This window comes from Engystomops pustulosus, chromosome 9 (assembly GCF_040894005.1).
Source record: "Engystomops pustulosus chromosome 9, aEngPut4.maternal, whole genome shotgun sequence".
NCBI lineage: Eukaryota > Metazoa > Chordata > Amphibia > Anura > Leptodactylidae > Engystomops > Engystomops pustulosus.
In genome coordinates, this window is record NC_092419.1 from 75661146 (window position 1) to 75680409 (window position 19264).

Here is a 19264-nt window from a genome sequence, read left to right on the forward strand (position 1 = left end):
CCCTACTTAAGGACACCCGACTTACAGACAACCAATAGTTACAGACAGACCCCTCTGACCTCTGGGGTAGCTTTCTGGATGCTTTACTATAGTCCCAGATTGCAATAATCAGCTGTAATGAAGCTTTATTGATAATCCTTGGTCCCATTACAGCAAAAATGTTTAAACTTTAATTGTCACTGGGGCCAAACATTTTTTTGTCTGGATCTACAATTATAAAATATACAGTTTCGACTTACATACAAATTCAACTTAAGAACAAACCTCCGGACCCTATCTTGTACGTAACCCGGGGACTGCCTGTATATTGAATGGAATATTAAATGGTGCCAGTAAAAAGTACAATTTGTCCTGCAGATAACAAGCCCTCACACGTCTCTAGAAGTGTAAAAGTAAAAAAGTTATTGCTTTTGTAATGAGGGGAGTAAAAAAACAAACGCAAAAAAAGGCCTGTAAGAGGTAAACACACAGAACTTTTTGACGCTATAGCCACTTAGAAAAGAAGAGGCAACGAAATTTTCAAGCCAGAAGCTGTGAACCTTATTTATGAGGGGGCTTGCATATTAGGCACACTGTGTCGCATTCAGCTTTTCCTGCCCCCACAAATGGGGGCAGCGAGCAATTGGACATAACTGCCTAATGGTTACTACAGCGCAGGTAGGGTGTCAAAGGGGGCATGATTGACAGGTGGGACATCACCGGCCACAGGTGGAAGAGACAAGCATAACTGAAAATAGTAGCCAAATATTAGTCTTACCCCAACATCAAACCCCCTGCAGACGTAGTAGTAGTCGGCTGTGCACCAAAAGAGAATCCAGATGTTGGTGCAGCTGAAGCAGCTGGTGCAAAAGTAAACAGCCCACTGGGTTGATTCGACTGTGATGCAGAAGAAGCTGGAGCTTGTGCTGGTGTGCCAAAACTAAAGCCTGTAGATGGCGCAGCAGTAGGAACAGCAGCAGCGGCGGCAGCAGCAGCAGCAGGAGCTGCAGCTACACCGCCACCAAACGAAAAACCTGTAGCGCCTGTTGACCCAGTAGTTTTTGGGGCGCCAAAGGAGAAACCACCGGTAGGTGCGCCTGCTCCAAAGTTAAAGCCGCTCATTTTGAACCTGCTAGAGAAAAAAAAAATAAGTAATTGCAAGATCAGGTCTCATGTCTCTGTCTACCTCGCCAATAGCTGGAAACGACATTACCATAAATTACAAATTGCAAATGTGTCAGATAATGGCACATGAATTCCCAACAGAAGAACTCCTTCCCTCTATTACAGTTCTAGTACATATAAGTGGTTACATATAGTGTGGTGTGGTTACTTTGGTGGCACGGGGAGACTATGAGGTTATCTGTAAAATGGGCCTGGTGGCACAGAGAGACTAGGAGGTTGTACAGAAAACCAAAAATTCCTGAAAAGATAGAAAAGAAATATGTGAAAAGAAAAGACATTATTTATTAATTGACAAGTCTATGTGAACCTAAATTATTGTAGAGCCAACAATATATCCTATAAAAACTACACTAGTCATGGTGGCACAGGGGGGCTAGGAGATTACATGTAGACTAGGCATGGTGGCACAGGGGGACTAGGAGATTACATGTAGACTAGGCATGGTGGCACAGGGGGACTAGGAGATTACATGTAGACTAGGCATGGTGGCACAGGGGGACTAGGAGATTACATGTAGACTAGGGTTGGTGGCACAGGGGGACTAGGAGATTACATGTAGACTAGGCATGGTGGCACAGGGGGACTAGGAGATTACATGTAGACTAGGCATGGTGGCACAGGGGGACTAGGAGATTACATGTAGACTAGGCATGGTGGCACAGGGGGACTAGGAGATTACATGTAGACTAGTCATGGTGGCACAGGGGGGCTAGGAGATTACATGTAGACTAGGCATGGTGGCACAGGGGGACTAGGAGATTACATGTAGACTAGTCATGGTGGCACAGGGGGACTAGGAGATTACATGTAGACTAGGCATGGTGGCACAGGGGGACTAGGAGATTACATGTAGACTAGGCATGGTGGCACAGGGGGACTAGGAGATTACATGTAGACTAGGCATGGTGGCACAGGGGGACTAGGAGATTACATGTAGACTAGGGTTGGTGGCACAGGGGGACTAGGAGATTACATGTAGACTAGGCATGGTGGCACAGGGGGACTAGGAGATTACATGTAGACTAGGCATGGTGGCACAGGGGGACTAGGAGATTACATGTAGACTAGTCATGGTGGCACAGGGGGACTAGGAGATTACATGTAGACTAGTCATGGTGGCACAGGGGGGCTAGGAGATTACATGTAGACTAGGCATGGTGGCACAGGGGGACTAGGAGATTACATGTAGACTAGTCATGGTGGCACAGGGGGACTAGGAGATTACATGTAGACTAGACATGGTGGCACAGGGGGACTAGGAGATTACATGTAGACTAGGCATGGTGGCACAGGGGGACTAGGAGATTACATGTAGACTAGGCATGGTGGCACAGGGGGACTAGGAGATTACATGTAGACTAGGCATGGTGGCACAAGGGGACTAGGAGATTACATGTAGACTAGGCATGGTGGCACAGGGGGACTAGGAGATTACATGTAGACTAGGCATGGTGGCACAGGGGGACTAGGAGATTACATGTAGACTAGGCATGGTGGCACAGGGGGACTAGGAGATTACATGTAGACTAGTCATGGTGGCACAGGGGGACTTGGAGATTACATGTAGACTAGGCATGGAGGCACAGGGGGACTAGGAGATTACATGTAGACTAGTCATGGTGGCACAGGGGGGCTAGGAGATTACATGTAGACTAGTCATGGTGGCACAGGGGGGCTAGGAGATTACATGTAGACTAGTCATGGTGGCACAGGGGGGCTAGGAGATTACATGTAGACTAGTCATGGTGGCACAGGGGGGCTAGGAGATTACATGTAGACTAGGCATGGTGGCACAGGGGGGCTAGGAGATTACATGTAAACTAGGCATGGTGGCACAGGGGGACTAGGAGATTACATGTAGACTAGGCATGGTGGCACAGGGGGACTAGGAGATTACATGTAGACTAGGCATGGTGGCACAGGGGGACTAGGAGATTACATGTAGACTAGTCATGGTGGCACAGGGGGACTAGGAGATTACATGTAGACTAGTCATGGTGGCACAGGGGGGCTAGGAGATTACATGTAGACTAGGCATGGTGGCACAGGGGGACTAGGAGATTACATGTAGACTAGTCATGGTGGCACAGGGGGACTAGGAGATTACATGTAGACTAGGCATGGTGGCACAGGGGGACTAGGAGATTACATGTAGACTAGGCATGGTGGCACAGGGGGACTAGGAGATTACATGTAGACTAGGCATGGTGGCACAGGGGGACTAGGAGATTACATGTAGACTAGGCATGGTGGCACAAGGGGACTAGGAGATTACATGTAGACTAGGCATGGTGGCACAGGGGGACTAGGAGATTACATGTAGACTAGGCATGGTGGCACAGGGGGACTAGGAGATTACATGTAGACTAGGCATGGTGGCACAGGGGGACTAGGAGATTACATGTAGACTAGTCATGGTGGCACAGGGGGACTTGGAGATTACATGTAGACTAGGCATGGAGGCACAGGGGGACTAGGAGATTACATGTAGACTAGTCATGGTGGCACAGGGGGGCTAGGAGATTACATGTAGACTAGTCATGGTGGCACAGGGGGGCTAGGAGATTACATGTAGACTAGTCATGGTGGCACAGGGGGGCTAGGAGATTACATGTAGACTAGTCATGGTGGCACAGGGGGGCTAGGAGATTACATGTAGACTAGGCATGGTGGCACAGGGGGGCTAGGAGATTACATGTAAACTAGGCATGGTGGCACAGGGGGACTAGGAGATTACATGTAGACTAGGCATGGTGGCACAGGGGGACTAGGAGATTACATGTAGACTAGGGTTGGTGGCACAGGGGGACTAGGAGATTACATGTAGACTAGGGTTGGTGGCACAGGGGGACTAGGAGATTACATGTAGACTAGGCATGGTGGCACAGGGGGACTAGGAGATTACATGTAGACTAGGCATGGTGGCACAGGGGGACTAGGAGATTACATGTAGACTAGGCATGGTGGCACAGGGGGACTAGGAGATTACATGTAAACTAGGCATGGTGGCACAGGGGGACTAGGAGATTACATGTAGACTAGGCATGGTGGCACAGGGGGACTAGAAGATTACATGTAGACTAGGCATGGTGGCACAGGGGGACTAGGAGATTACATGTAGACTAGGCATGGTGGCACAGGGGGACTAGGAGATTACATGTAGACTAGGCATGGTGGCACAGGGGAACTAGGAGGTTAGTTGTAGTGAACCCAGACGAGAAGCCTGCCTGATGACAGAAAAGTTACTTCACATAACCACACATTCTGACAACTACGGCAACCTGAGTGAAAAGAATTATTTATCGCGGCCATGTGATCCGCTTGCTTTTAACGGAACACAGACAGAAACAAGCAGAGAACAAACATTTAAAAAAAAAAAACCCTCTACATACTTGGAGCGGAAGCAGGCGACTAAACGGTTACACAGGTCCCAGTGCCACAGAAACTGCGCGCCGACGTCCCGCACGTCAAACACCACGTGATTCCGTCAGGACCTGATGTGTGGTGACTTTATAATGCCTGTTGGTTTCGTGATTAAAGAGTTTTGAAGCCTAAATTTTGGATGCGAATTACGGGCTAACTACTACTACTGGGTGTTTTTTTTTAAATCTTCGTGATATACATGTAATTGTTACATCAGTACAAAGGCATATTGGCGGTCGCCTCCGATACGGGTCCTAAGTTTCCTTGGCAACAGTGATGCGGTAGGAACAAGCATTGCATAGAGAGCAGTGGGGTTGTCTCCGCGCACGTTATCTGAGGTAAGTATTGTGCAGCGCTACCATTACTTCATGTCTTCTGTACTATTAGGAAGGTGCTGTATAAGGACCTCACTGGTGTTTTACCTGTGTGTGCTCCGTATAATGTTATCCGTGTGTTTTTAGGACGAGCAAACCTGTCATTAGGATTTCACGTTTTCACCTCATTCTGAAACTTCGGTTATAATTACCATTACTGATTCTACTTACTTTTAAAAGTGAATAAAAGTTTATCCTTTCTAGAAAAATTACATGGAGTCATTACCATTATCTGCACACTGGGACCTTTTTGATAACTTAACCCCTTAAGGAAGCAGGGTTTTCTCGCTAATTTCTCGCTCTCCACCTTCAAAAATCCATAACTTTTCATTTTTCCGTGTACAGAGCTGTGTGAGGGCTTATTTTGTGCATAACAAATTTTACTTCTCCGTCACATTATTTATTATTCCATGCCGTGTCCTGGGAAGCTGGAAAAAAATTCCAAATGTGGAAAAATTGGACAAAAAACGTTCTTGTGAGCTCAGTTTTTACGACTTTGAATGTGCGCTCCAAATAACAACTCTGCTTTATTCCTTGGTTCGGTACAATCGCAGTGATACCAAATTTATACAGGTTTTATTGTTTTTTAATACATTTTCAAAAATTAAACGAATGTGTACAAAAAAAGAAAAAAAAACTTTCGCCATTTTCTGACGCTAATAACTTTTTCATACTTTGGTGCACGGAGATGTGTGAGGTGTAATTTTTTGCAAAATGAGCTGACGTTTTCATTGCTACCATTTTGAGGTCTGTGCAACATTTTGGTAACTTTTTATTCCTTTTTGTATGTTAAGTAAAATAGTGTAAAAGTCGCATTTCGGACATTTGGGTGCCATTTTCCGTTATGGGGTCACCGCCAGCGATAACCGTTTTTATATTTTGACAGATTGGGCATTTTGTGACGCGGCGATACCTATTGTGTCTGTGACTTTTACTGTTTATTACATTTTATGTCAGTTCTAGGGAAAGGGAGGTGATTTGAATTATTAGGTTTTTAACATTTTTTAAAATTATTTTTAGAACTTTTTGAAACTTTTTTTTTTTTACAGTTTTTTAGACCCTCTAGGGTACATTAACCCTAGATGGAATGATCATTCCTACCATATACAGACAGTCCCCGGGTTACATACAAGATAGGGTCTGTAGGATTGTTCTTAAGTTGAATTTGTATGTAAGTCGGAATTGTATATTTTATCATTGTAATCCCTGCCAGAACTTTTTTGGTCTCTGTGACAATTGGATTTTAAAAATGTTGGGTTGTCATAAGAATCAATATTAACACTAAAGCTTCATTACAGACACCTCTGATAACTGTTACAGCTGTTTATTGTAGCCTAGGACTAAAGTACAATAAATTACCAATATCCAGTGGTCCGTTTGTAACTAGGGGTCGTTTGTAAGTCGAGTGTTCTTAAGTAGGGGACCGCCTGTACTGTAATACTATTGTATTGCAGTATATGGCATTTCTGCACAGTATACGTTACAATGAGCCACTGGTTCATTGTAACGAAACTGCAGAAACCATGCAGCCTCGGGTCTGACGAAGACCCAAGGCTGTCATGGTAACCGATTGCCGTCCCCTGATGACGTTCGGGGGAGCCACAATTGGATCTGAGATGGGCACCGCTGTCTTTTAAATCCTGTGGAGGAGTTAATAGCCACGACCGCAGTTATTGGCGGTGGGTCTTTGCTGCAATATGCAACAACCCCCACCCTTGTATGAAGAGGACTCAGCCCTCTTCATACATTCCCTGCACCTGATAGACCAACCATTTAACCCCTTTAAGGAAATCAAGCACTACAAAACGGGCTACAAATACTCACCTCTGCTCCTCTTCACCTTGATCCCAGCGCTGTCCGTCGCTAGTCTTGACACACCGGGATTACCTAGAAAACAAACTTATAATTAGCAGCACGTGGACAAGATGCCCTTGCCATGGTGATGTCAAGCGAGAAGCATGAATTCTCGCATGGGAGAGGGAGGTGGCAAGGGCATGCATAATTAGCAGCCTGGAGCACTGGACATCTTGTCCCTTCTCTCCGTGCAGCTAATTATGAGTTTGTTTTCTAGGTGTTCCTGGCGTGTCAAGTCTAGCGATGGAAGGGGATCAAGGTGAAGAGGAGCGGTGGTGAGTATTTGTAGCCTTTTTTGTTTTTTTAATCAGTGGCTGATTTCCTTTAACATGCTCATTTGAATCAGCATGTGTCACTTTATTCGGTAATAACTCAAAGTGCTTTTTCGTGACATTTTGCACTAAGTTAGTGGATAATTTTGGTTGATATATAAGTCACTTATTTATGAAAAAATGTGAATTTGGTAAACATTTTTTATTAAATTAGCTATTTTCAAAATTTTCTGTTTTTCAAAGTAACTAATTCTTCTACTAAAATTAGGTTACTAACTAACTGTTACCATATCTCAGATTTGTGTTTGCATCATTTCATAAGTGTGCTTTTGTTTTATTACGACGCTAGAAAGATCACAAATTTAACAGCATTCTCTTAAATTTTGAAAAACATTTTGGAATCAATTATTTTAATGATAATAACCTTTATTTATCTAATGCCATCAAATTCTGTAGCGCTTTTCAAATAATAGGGAACATATACAAATAGAATATTACATTACAGAGTACAAACAGTCATATGGAACAATAGGAGTGAGCAGAGGTTGCATTAACGCCTCACCACGCGTCATAGACGCGTGATGAGGCGCCATTACCCCCCAAAATAATTGGCATGCGTAAAGTTACGCTTGACAATTATTCCCTGTAGCGCGCAGTTTGAGCGGTTCGGCGCCGGGCCGCTCAGCGGGACACATGACACAGTGAAATGTGTCAGCAGCGCTCCGGAGCGAGAGCGCAGGCCCCGGGAGACTTGTGGACAGCGGGGCTGCTGCTCCCTGTCCTGCTCCATCTCCCTACCTGCCCGCAGCTGCCTGCGTTTATGTCGGGACTTAAAAGCAAGGCCGGGTGAGTGTGTGCAGTGTTCTGTGTGTGTAGTGTAGTGTAGTGGAGTGTGTGCTGTGAGTGTAGTGTAGTGTGTGCTGTGTGAGTGTAGTGTGTGCTGTGTGAGTGGAGTGTGTGCTGTGTGAGTGTAGTGGAGTGTGTGCTGTGTGAGTGTAGTGTAGTGGAGTGTGTGCTGTGTGAGTGTAGTGGAGTGTGTGCTGTGTGAGTGTAGTGTAGTGGAGTGTGTGCTGTGTGAGTGTAGTGGAGTGTGTGCTGTGTGAGTGTAGTGGAGTGTGTGCTGTGTGAGTGGAGTGGAGTGTGTGCTGTGTGAGTGGAGTGGAGTGTACGCTGTGTGAGTGGAGTGGAATGTGTGCTGTGTGAGTGGAGTGGAATGTGCGCTGTGTGAGTGTAGTGGAGTGTGTGCTGTGTGAGTGTAGTGGAGTGTGTGCTGTGTGAGTGGAGTGGAGTGTGTGCTGTGTGAGTGTAGCGGAGTGTTGTGTGTGCTGTGTGAGTGAGTGTAGTGTGTGCTGTGTGAGTGTAGTGTTGTGTGTGCTGTGTGAGTGTAGTGTTGTGTGTGCTGTGTGAGTGTAGTGTTGTGTGTGCTGTGTGAGTGTAGTGGAGTGTGTGCTGTATGAGTGTAGTGGAGTGTGTGCTGTGTGAGTGTAGCGGAGTGTTGTGTGTGCTGTGTGAGTGAGTGTAGTGTGTGCTGTGTGAGTGTAGTGTTGTGTGTGCTGTGTGAGTGTAGTGTTGTGTGTGCTGTGTGAGTGTAGTGTTGTGTGTGCTGTGTGAGTGTAGTGGAGTGTGTGCTGTGTGAGTGTAGTGGAGTGTGTGCTGTGTGAGTGTAGTGGAGTGTGTGCTGTGTGAGTGTAGTGTGCTGTGTGAGTGAGTGTAGTGTGCTGTGTGAGTGGAGTGGAATGTGCGCTGTGTGAGTGGAGTGTAGTGTAGTGTGCGCTGTGTGAGTGGAGTGGAATGTGCGCTGTGTGAGTGGAGTGGAATGTGTGCTGTGTGAGTGGAGTGGAATGTGCGCTGTGTGAGTGGAGTGGAATGTGCGCTGTGTGAGTGGAGTGGAATGTGCGCTGTGTGAGTGGAGTGGAATGTGTGCTGTGTGAGTGGAGTGGAGTGTGCGCTGTGTGAGTGGAGTGTGCGCTGTGTGAGTGGAGTGGAGTGTGCGCTGTGTGAGTGGAGTGGAGTGTGCGCTGTGTGAGTGGAGTGGAATGTGCGCTGTGTGAGTGGAGTGGAATGTGCGCTGTGTGAGTGGAGTGGAGTGTGCGCTGTGTGAGTGGAGTGGAGTGTGCGCTGTGTGAGTGGAGTGGAGTGTGCGCTGTGTGAGTGGAGTGGAGTGTGCGCTGTGTGAGTGGAGTGGAATGTGTGCTGTGTGAGTGGAGTGGAATGTGCGCTGTGTGAGTGTAGTGGAGTGTGTGCTGTGTGAGTGTAGTGGAGTGTGTGCTGTGTGAGTGTAGTGGAGTGTGTGCTGTGTGAGTGTAGTGGAGTGTGTGCTGTGTGAGTGTAGTGTGCTGTGTGAGTGAGTGTAGTGTGCTGTGTGAGTGGAGTGGAATGTGCGCTGTGTGAGTGGAGTGTAGTGTAGTGTGCGCTGTGTGAGTGGAGTGGAATGTGCGCTGTGTGAGTGGAGTGGAATGTGCGCTGTGTGAGTGGAGTGGAATGTGCGCTGTGTGAGTGGAGTGGAGTGTGCGCTGTGTGAGTGGAGTGGAGTGTGCGCTGTGTGAGTGGAGTGGAGTGTGCGCTGTGTGAGTGGAGTGGAGTGTGTGCTGTGTGAGTGGATGGAGTGTGCGCTGTGTGAGTGGAGTGGAATGTGCGCTGTGTGAGTGGAGTGGAATGTGCGCTGTGTGAGTGGAGTGGAATGTGCGCTGTGTGAGTGGAGTGGAGTGTGCGCTGTGTGAGTGGAGTGGAATGTGTGCTGTGTGAGTGGAGTGGAATGTGTGCTGTGTGAGTGGAGTGTGTGCTATGTGAGTGGAGTGGAGTGTGTGCTGTGTGAGTGGAGTGGAGTGTGCGCTGTGTGAGTGGAGTGGAATGTGCGCTGTGTGAGTGGAGTGGAGTGTGCGCTGTGTGAGTGGAGTGGAGTGTGCGCTGTGTGAGTGGAGTGGAATGTGCGCTGTGTGAGTGGAGTGGAATGTGCGCTGTGTGAGTGGAGTGGAATGTGCGCTGTGTGAGTGGAGTGGAATGTGCGCTGTGTGAGTGGAGTGGAGTGTGCGCTGTGTGAGTGGAGTGGAATGTGCGCTGTGTGAGTGGAGTGGAATGTGCGCTGTGTGAGTGGAGTGGAATGTGCGCTGTGTGAGTGGAGTGGAATGTGCGCTGTGTGAGTGGAGTGGAATGTGCGCTGTGTGAGTGGAGTGGAGTGTGCGCTGTGTGAGTGGAGTGGAATGTGCGCTGTGTGAGTGGAGTGGAATGTGCGCTGTGTGAGTGGAGTGGAATGTGCGCTGTGTAAGTGGAGTGGAATGTGCGCTGTGTGAGTGGAGTGGAATGTGCGCTGTGTGAGTGGAGTGGAATGTGCGCTGTGTGAGTGGAGTGGAGTGTGCGCTGTTTGAGTGGAGTGGAATGTGCGCTGTGAGTGGAGTGGAATGTGTGCTGTGTGAGTGGAGTGGAGTGTGTGCTGTGTGAGTGGAGTGGAGTGTGTGCTATGTGAGTGGAGTGGAATGTGCGCTGTGTGAGTGGAGTGGAATGTGCGCTGTGTGAGTGGAGTGGAATGTGCGCTGTGTGAGTGGAGTGGAATGTGCGCTGTGTGAGTGGAGTGTGTGCTGTGTGAGTGGAGTGGAATGTGTGCTGTGTGAGTGGAGTGGAATGTGCGCTGTGTGAGTGGAGTGGAATGTGCGCTGTGTGAGTGGAGTGGAATGTGCGCTGTGTGAGTGGAGTGGAATGTGCGCTGTGTGAGTGGAGTGGAATGTGCGCTGTGTGAGTGGAGTGGAATGTGTGCTGTGTGAGTGGAGTGGAATGTGCGCTGTGTGAGTGGAGTGGAATGTGCGCTGTGTGAGTGGAGTGGAATGTGCGCTGTGTGAGTGGAGTGGAATGTGCGCTGTGTGAGTGGAGTGGAATGTGTGCTGTGTGAGTGGAGTGGAATGTGCGCTGTGTGAGTGGAGTGGAGTGTGCGCTGTTTGAGTGAAGTGGAATGTGTGTTGTGTGAGTGTAGTGTGTGCGCTGTGTGAGTGTAGTGTAGTGTGTGCTGTGTGAGTGGAGTGTGTGCTGTGTGAGTGGAGTGGAATGTGTGCTGTGTGAGTGGAGTGGAATGTGCGCTGTGTGAGTGGAGTGGAATGTGCGCTGTGTAAGTGGAGTGGAATGTGCGCTGTGTGAGTGGAGTGGAATGTGCGCTGTGTGAGTGGAGTGGAATGTGCGCTGTGTGAGTGGAGTGGAGTGTGTGCTGTGTGAGTGGAGTGGAATGTGCGCTGTGTGAGTGGAGTGGAATGTGCGCTGTGTGAGTGGAGTGGAAGGTGCGCTGTGTGAGTGGAGTGGAATGTGCGCTGTGTGAGTGGAGTGGAATGTGCGCTGTGTGAGTGGAGTGGAATGTGTGCTGTGTGAGTGGAGTGGAATGTGCGCTGTGTGAGTGGAGTGGAGTGTGCGCTGTGTGAGTGGAGTGGAATGTGTGCTGTGTGAGTGGAGTGGAATGTGTGCTGTGTGAGTGGAGTGGAATGTGTGCTGTGTGAGTGGAGTGGAGTGTGTGCTGTGTGAGTGGAGTGGAATGTGTGCTGTTTGAGTGGAGTGGAATGTGTGCTGTTTGAGTGAAGTGGAATGTGTGCTGTGTGAGTGTAGTGTGTGCGCTGTGTGAGTGGAGTGTAGTGTGTGCTGTGTGAGTGTAGTGTAGTGTGTGCTGTGTGAGTGTAGTGTAGTGTGTGCTGTGTGAGTGTAGTGTAGTGTGTGCTGTGTGAGTGTAGTGTAGTGTGTGCTGTGTGAGTGTAGTGGAATGTGTGCTGTGTGAGTGGAGTGTGCGCTGTGTGAGTGGAGAGGAATGTGCGCTGTGTGAGTGGAGTGGAATGTGTGCTGTGTGAGTGGAGTGGAATGTGCGCTGTGTGAGTGGAGTGGAATGTGCGCTGTGTGAGTGGAGTGGAATGTGTGCTGTGTGAGTGGAATGTGTGCTGTGTGAGTGGAGTGGAGTGTGCACTGTGTGAGTGGAGTGGAATGTGCGCTGTGTTAGTGGAGTGGAATGTGCGCTGTGTGAATGGAGTGGAGTGTGCGCTGTGTGAGTGGAGTGGAATGTGCGCTGTGTGAGTGGAGTGGAGTGTGTGCTGTGTGAGTGGAGTGGAGTGTGTGCTGTGTGAGTGGAGTGTGTGCTGTGTGAGTGGAGTGGAATGTGTGCTGTGTGAGTGGAGTGGAATGTGTGCTGTGTGAGTGGAGTGTGTGCTATGTGAGTGGAGTGGAGTGTGTGCTGCGTGAGTGGAGTGGAGTGTGCGCTGTGTGAGTGGAGTGGAATGTGCGCTGTGTGAGTGGAGTGGAGTGTGCGCTGTGTGAGTGGAGTGGAATGTGCGCTGTGTGAGTGGAGTGGAATGTGCGCTGTGTGAGTGGAGTGGAATGTGCGCTGTGTGAGTGGAGTGGAATGTGCGCTGTGTGAGTGGAGTGGAACGTGCGCTGTGTGAGTGGAGTGGAATGTGCGCTGTGTGAGTGGAGTGGAATGTGCGCTGTGTGAGTGGAGTGGAGTGTGCGCTGTGTGAGTGGAGTGGAGTGTGCGCTGTGTGAGTGGAGTGGAATGTGCGCTGTGTGAGTGGAGTGGAATGTGCGCTGTGTGAGTGGAGTGGAATGTGCGCTGTGTGAGTGGAGTGGAATGTGCGCTGTGTGAGTGGAGTGGAGTGAGCGCTGTGTGAGTGTAGTGTAGTGTGCGCTGTGTGAGTGTAGTGGAATGTGCGCTGTGTGAGTGGAGTGGAATGTGCGCTGTGTGAGTGTAGTGGAGTGTGCGCTGTGTGAGTGTAGTGGAGTGTGTGCTGTGTGAGTGTAGTGGAGTGTGTGCTGTGTGAGTGTAGTGTGCTGTGTGAGTGAGTGTAGTGTGTGAGTGGAGTGGAATGTGCGCTGTGTGAGTGGAGTGTAGTGTAGTGTGCGCTGTGTGAGTGGAGTGGAATGTGCGCTGTGTGAGTGGAGTGGAATGTGCGCTGTGTGAGTGGAGTGGAATGTGCGCTGTGTGAGTGGAGTGGAATGTGCGCTGTGTGAGTGGAATGTGTGCTGTGTGAGTGGAGTGGAATGTGTGCTGTGTGAGTGTAGTGGAGTGTGCGCTGTGTGAGTGGAGTGGAGTGTGCGCTGTGTGAGTGGAGTGGAGTGTGCGCTGTGTGAGTGGAGTGGAGTGTGCGCTGTGTGAGTGGAGTGGAATGTGCGCTGTGTGAGTGGAGTGGAATGTGCGCTGTGTGAGTGGAGTGGAATGTGCGCTGTGTGAGTGGAGTGGAGTGTGCGCTGTGTGAGTGTAGTGTAGTGTGCGCTGTGTGAGTGGAGTGGAATGTGCGCTGTGTGAGTGGAGTGGAATGTGCGCTGTGTGAGTGTAGTGGAGTGTGCGCTGTGTGAGTGTAGTGGAGTGTGTGCTGTGTGAGTGTAGTGGAGTGTGTGCTGTGTGAGTGTAGTGTGCTGTGTGAGTGAGTGTAGTGTGCTGTGTGAGTGGAGTGGAATGTGCGCTGTGTGAGTGGAGTGTAGTGTGCGCTGTGTGAGTGGAGTGGAATGTGCGCTGTGTGAGTGGAGTGGAATGTGCGCTGTGTGAGTGGAGTGAAATGTGTGCTGTGTGAGTGGAGTGGAATGTGTGCTGTGTGAGTGGAGTGGAGTGTGCGCTGTGTGAGTGGAGTGGAGTGTGCGCTGTGTGAGTGGAGTGGAATGTGCGCTGTGTGAGTGGAGTGTAGTGTAGTGTGCGCTGTGTGAGTGGAGTGGAATGTGCGCTGTGTGAGTGGAGTGGAATGTGCGCTGTGTGAGTGGAATGTGCGCTGTGTGAGTGGAGTGGAATGTGCGCTGTGTGAGTGGAGTGGAATGTGCGCTGTGTGAGTGGAGTGGAGTGTGCGCTGTGTGAGTGGAGTGGAGTGTGCGCTGTGTGAGTGGAGTGGAATGTGTGTTGTGTGAGTGGAGTGGAATGTGTGTTGTGTGAGTGGAGTGGAATGTGCGCTGTGTGAGTGGAGTGGAATGTGTGCTGTGTGAGTGGAGTGGAATGTGTGCTGTGTGAGTGTAGTGTGTGCGCTGTGTGAGTGGAGTGGAATGTGCGCTATGTGAGTGGAGTGTAGTGTGCGCTGTGTGAGTGGAGTGGAATGTGCGCTGTGTGAGTGGAGTGGAATGTGCGCTGTGTGAGTGGAGTGGAATGTGCGCTGTGTGAGTGGAGTGGAGTGTGCGCTGTGTGAGTGGAGTGGAGTGTGCGCTGTGTGAGTGGAGTGGAATGTGTGCTGTGTGAGTGAAGTAGAATGTGCGCTGTGTGAGTGGAGTGGAGTGGAGTGTGCGCTGTGTGAGTGGAGTGGAGTGTGCGCTGTGTGAGTGGAGTGTGCGCTGTGTGAGTGGAGTGTGCGCTGTGTGAGTGGAGTGGAATGTGTGCTGTGTGAGTGGAGTGGAGTGTGTGCTGTGTGAGTGGAGTGGAATGTGTGCTGTTTGAGTGAAGTGGAATGTGTGCTGTGTGAGTGGAATGTGTGCTGTGTGAGTGGAGTGTGTGCGCTGTGTGAGTGTAGTGTAGTGTGTGCTGTGAGTGTAGTGTAGTGTGTGCTGTGTGAGTGTAGTGTAGTGTAGTGTGTGCTGTGTGAGTGTAGTGTGTGCTGTGTGAGTGTAGTGGAGTGTGTGCTGTGTGAGTGTAGTGTAGTGTAGTGTGTGCTGTGTGAGTGTAGTGTAGTGTGTGCTGTGTGAGTGGAGTGTGTGCTGTGTGAGTGTAGTGGAGTGTGTGCTGTGTGAGTGGAGTGGAGTGTGTGCTGTGTGAGTGTAGTGGAGTGTGTGCTGTGTGAGTGTAGTGGAGTGTGTGCTGTGTGAGTGTAGTGGAGTGTGTGCTGTGTGAGTGTAGTGGAGTGTGTGCTGTGTGAGTGTAGTGGAGTGGAGTGTGTGCTGTGTGAGTGTAGTGGAGTGGAGTGTGTGCTGTGTGAGTGTAGCGGAGTGTTGTGTGTGCTGTGTGAGTGAGTGTAGTGTGTGCTGTGTGAGTGTAGTGTGTGCTGTGTGAGTGTAGTGTTGTGTGTGCTGTGTGAGTGTAGTGTTGTGTGTGCTGTGTGAGTGTAGTGTTGTGTGTGCTGTGTGAGTGTAGTGGAGTGTGTGCTGTGTGAGTGTAGTGGAGTGTGTGCTGTGTGAGTGTAGTGGAGTGTGTGCTGTGTGAGTGTAGTGGAGTGTGTGCTGTGTGAGTGTAGTGTGCTGTGTGAGTGAGTGTAGTGTGCTGTGTGAGTGGAGTGGAATGTGCGCTGTGTGAGTGGAGTGTAGTGTGCGCTGTGTGAGTGTAGTGGAATGTGCGCTGTGTGAGTGGAGTGGAGTGTGTGCTATGTGAGTGGAGTGGAGTGTGCGCTGTGTGAGTGGAGTGGAATGTGCGCTGTGTGAGTGGAGTGGAGTGTGCGCTGTGTGAGTGGAGTGGAGTGTGCGCTGTGTGAGTGGAGTGGAGTGTGTGCTGTGTGAGTGGAGTGGAATGTGTGCTGTGTGAGTGGAGTGGAATGTGTGCTGTGTGAGTGGAGTGGAATGTGCGCTGTGTGAGTGTAGTGGAGTGTGTGCTGTGTGAGTGTAGTGGAGTGTGTGCTGTGTGAGTGTAGTGGAGTGTGTGCTGTGTGAGTGTAGTGGAGTGGAGTGTGTGCTGTGTGAGTGTAGTGGAGTGGAGTGTGTGCTGTGTGAGTGTAGCGGAGTGTTGTGTGTGCTGTGTGAGTGTAGTGTTGTGTGTGCTGTGTGAGTGTAGTGTTGTGTGTCCTGTGTGAGTGTAGTGTTGTGTGTGCTGTGTGAGTGTAGTGTTGTGTGTGCTGTGTGAGTGTAGTGTTGTGTGTGCTGTGTGAGTGTAGTGGAGTGTGTGCTGTGTGAGTGTAGTGGAGTGTGTGCTGTGTGAGTGTAGTGGAGTGTGTGCTGTGTGAGTGTAGTGTGCTGTGTGAGTGAGTGTAGTGTGCTGTGTGAGTGGAGTGGAATGTGCGCTGTGTGAGTGGAGTGTAGTGTAGTGTGTGCTGTGTGAGTGGAGTGGAATGTGCGCTGTGTGAGTGGAGTGGAATGTGCGCTGTGTGAGTGGAGTGGAATGTGCGCTGTGTGAGTGGAGTGGAATGTGCGCTGTGTGAGTGGAGTGGAATGTGCGCTGTGTGAGTGGAGTGGAATGTGCGCTGTGTGAGTGGAGTGGAATGTGCGCTGTGTGAGTGGAGTGGAATGTGCGCTGTGTGAGTGGAGTGGAGTGTGCGCTGTGTGAGTGGAGTGGAATGTGCGCTGTGTGAGTGGAGTGGAATGTGCGCTGTGTGAGTGGAGTGGAATGTGTGCTGTGTGAGTGAAGTGGAATGTGTGCTGTGTGAGTGTAGTGTGTGCGCTGTGTGAGTGTAGTGTAGTGTGTGCTGTGTGAGTGGAGTGGAATGTGCGCTGTGTGAGTGGAGTGGAGTGTGCGCTGTGTGAGTGGAGTGGAATGTGTGCTGTGTGAGTGGAGTGGAATGTGCGCTGTGTGAGTGAAGTGGAATGTGCGCTGTGTGAGTGTAGTGTAGTGTCTGCTGTGTGAGTGGAGTGGAATGTGCGCTGTGTGAGTGGAGTGGAGTGTGCGCTGTGTGAGTGGAGTGGAATGTGTGCTGTGTGAGTGGAGTGGAGTATGTGCTGTGTGAGTGGAGTGGAATGTGTGCTGTGTGAGTGGAGTGGAATGTGTGCTGTGTGAGTGGAGTGGAGTATGTGCTGTGTGAGTGGAGTGGAATGTGTGCTGTTTGAGTGAAGTGGAATGTGTGCTGTTTGAGTGAAGTGGAATGTGTGCTGTGTGAGTGTAATGTGTGCGCTGTGTGAGTGTAGTGTAGTGTGTGCTGTGTGAGTGTAGTGTAGTGTGTGCTGTGTGAGTGTAGTGTAGTGTGTGCTGTGTGAGTGTAGTGTAGTGTGTGCTGTGTGAGTGTAGTGTAGTGTAGTGTGTGCTGTGTGAGTGTAGTGTAGTGTGTGCTGTGTGAGTGGAGTGTGTGCTGTGTGAGTGTAGTGTAGTGTAGTGTGCGCTGTGTGAGTGGAGTGGAATGTGCGCTGTGTGAGTGGAGTGGAATGTGCGCTGTGTGAGTGGAGTGGAATGTGCGCTGTGTGAGTGGAGTGGAATGTGCGCTGTGTGAGTGGAGTGGAATGTGCGCTGTGTGAGTGGAGTGGAATGTGCGCTGTGTGAGTGGAGTGGAATGTGCGCTGTGTGAGTGGAGTGGAATGTGCGCTGTGTGAGTGGAGTGGAATGTGCGCTGTGTGAGTGGAGTGGAGTGGAGTGTGCGCTGTGTGAGTGGAGTGTGCGCTGTGTGAGTGGAGTGTGCGCTGTGTGAGTGGAGTGGAATGTGCGCTGTGTGAGTGGAGTGGAGTGTGCGCTGTGTGAGTGGAGTGGAGTGTGCGCTGTGTGAGTGAAGTGGAATGTGTGCTGTGTGAGTGTAGTGTGTGCGCTGTGTGAGTGTAGTGTAGTGTGTGCTGTGAGTGTAGTGTAGTGTGTGCTGTGTGAGTGTAGTGTAGTGTGTGCTGTGTGAGTGTAGTGTGTGCTGTGTGAGTGTAGTGGAGTGTGTGCTGTGTGAGTGGAGTGGAGTGTGCGCTGTGTGAGTGGAGTGGAGTGTGCGCTGTGTGAGTGGAGTGGAGTGTGCGCTGTGTGAGTGGAGTGGAATGTGTGCTGTGTGAGTGGAGTGGAATGTGTGCTGTGTGAGTGGAGTGGAATGTGCGCTGTGTGAGTGGAGTGGAATGTGCGCTGTTTGAGTGAAGTGGAATGTGTGCTGTGTGAGTGTAGTGTGTGCGCTGTGTGAGTGTAGTGTAGTGTGTGCTGTGAGTGTAGTGTAGTGTGTGCTGTGTGAGTGTAGTGTAGTGTGTGCTGTGTGAGTGTAGTGTGTGCTGTGTGAGTGTAGTGGAGTGTGTGCTGTGTGAGTGTAGTGTAGTGTGTGCTGTGTGAGTGGAGTGTGTGCTGTGTGAGTGTAGTGGAGTGTGTGCTGTGTGAGTGTAGTGGAGTGGAGTGTGTGCTGTGTGAGTGGAGTGTGTGCTGTGTGAGTGGAGTGGAGTGTGTGCTGTGTGAGTGTAGTGGAGTGTGTGCTGTGTGAGTGTAGTGGAGTGTGTGCTGTGTGAGTGTAGTGGAGTGTGTGCTGTGTGAGTGGAGTGGAGTGTGTGCTGTTTGAGTGTAGCGGAGTGTTGTGTGTGCTGTGTGAGTGAGTGTAGTGTGTGCTGTGTGAGTGTAGTGTTGTGTGTGCTGTGTGAGTGTAGTGTTGTGTGTGCTGTGTGAGTGTAGTGTTGTGTGTGCTGTGTGAGTGTAGTGTTGTGTGTGCTGTGTGAGTGTAGTGTTGTGTGTGCTGTGTGAGTGTAGTGGAGTGTGTGCTGTGTGAGTGTAGTGGAGTGTGTGCTGTGTGAGTGTAGTGGAGTGTGTGCTGTGTGAGTGTAGTGGAGTATGTGCTGTGTGAGTGTAGTGTGCTGTGTGAGTGAGTGTAGTGTGCTGTGTGAGTGGAGTGGAATGTGCGCTGTATGAGTGGAGTGTAGTGTAGTGTGCGCTGTGTGAGTGGAGTGGAATGTGCGCTGTGTGAGTGGAGTGGAATGTGCGCTGTGTGAGTGGAGTGGAGTGTGCGCTGTGTGAGTGGAGTGGAGTGTGCACTGTGTGAGTGGAGTGGAGTGTGCGCTGTGTGAGTGGAGTGGAGTGTGTGCTGTGTGAGTGGAATGTGTGCTGTGTGAGTGGAGTGGAATGTGTGCTGTGTGAGTGGAGTGGAATGTGCGCTGTGTGAGTGTAGTGGAGTGTGTGCTGTGTGAGTGTAGTGGAGTGTGTGCTGTGTGAGTGTAGTGGAGTGTGTGCTGTGTGAGTGTAGTGTGCTGTGTGAGTGAGTGTAGTGTGCTGTGTGAGTGGAGTGGAATGTGCGCTGTGTGAGTGGAGTGTAGTGTAGTGTGCGCTGTGTGAGTGGAGTGGAATGTGCGCTGTGTGAGTGGAGTGGAATGTGTGCTGTGTGAGTGGAGTGGAATGTGCGCTGTGTGAGTGGAGTGGAATATGCGCTGTGTGAGTGGAGTGGAGTGTGCGCTGTGTGAGTGGAGTGGAGTGTGCGCTGTGTGAGTGGAGTGGAGTGTGTGCTGTGTGAGTGGAGTGGAATGTGTGCTGTGTGAGTGGAGTGGAATGTGTGCTGTGTGAGTGGAGTGGAATGTGCGCTGTGTGAGTGGAGTGGAGTGTGCGCTGTGTGAGTGGAGTGGAGTGTGCGCTGTGTGAGTGGAGTGGAATGTGTGCTGTGTGAGTGGAGTGGAATGTGCACTGTGTGAGTGTAGTGGAGTGTGTGCTGTGTGAGTGTAGTGGAGTGTGTGCTGTGTGAG

At 50.3% G+C, this 19264-nt stretch overlaps 2 protein-coding genes across 4 annotated transcripts in view; one reads left to right on the plus strand and one right to left on the minus strand.

Moving 5' to 3' along the window:
* The window catches only part of NUP62 (nucleoporin 62), a 31062-nt gene extending 26371 nt beyond the window's left edge, over positions 1 to 4691 (minus strand). For 2 of the 3 annotated variants that reach the window (XM_072125972.1, XM_072125974.1), the window contains exons 1-2: positions 4557 to 4691; positions 758 to 1111 (exon numbers count right to left, since the gene is read on the minus strand). In XM_072125972.1, coding sequence (XP_071982073.1) covers positions 758 to 1101 — 344 coding nt within the window. In that variant the 5' untranslated portion in view covers positions 1102 to 1111; positions 4557 to 4691. The remainder of the gene's footprint in view (positions 1 to 757; positions 1112 to 4556) is intronic. The other variant, XM_072125973.1, reaches the window with a different exon arrangement.
* The window catches only part of DNAAF6 (dynein axonemal assembly factor 6), a 90516-nt gene continuing 75870 nt past the window's right edge, over positions 4619 to 19264 (plus strand). Inside the window, exon 1 of the mRNA XM_072125976.1 lies at positions 4619 to 4925. The gene's annotated coding sequence lies outside the window, so the exon portion shown is untranslated. The remainder of the gene's footprint in view (positions 4926 to 19264) is intronic.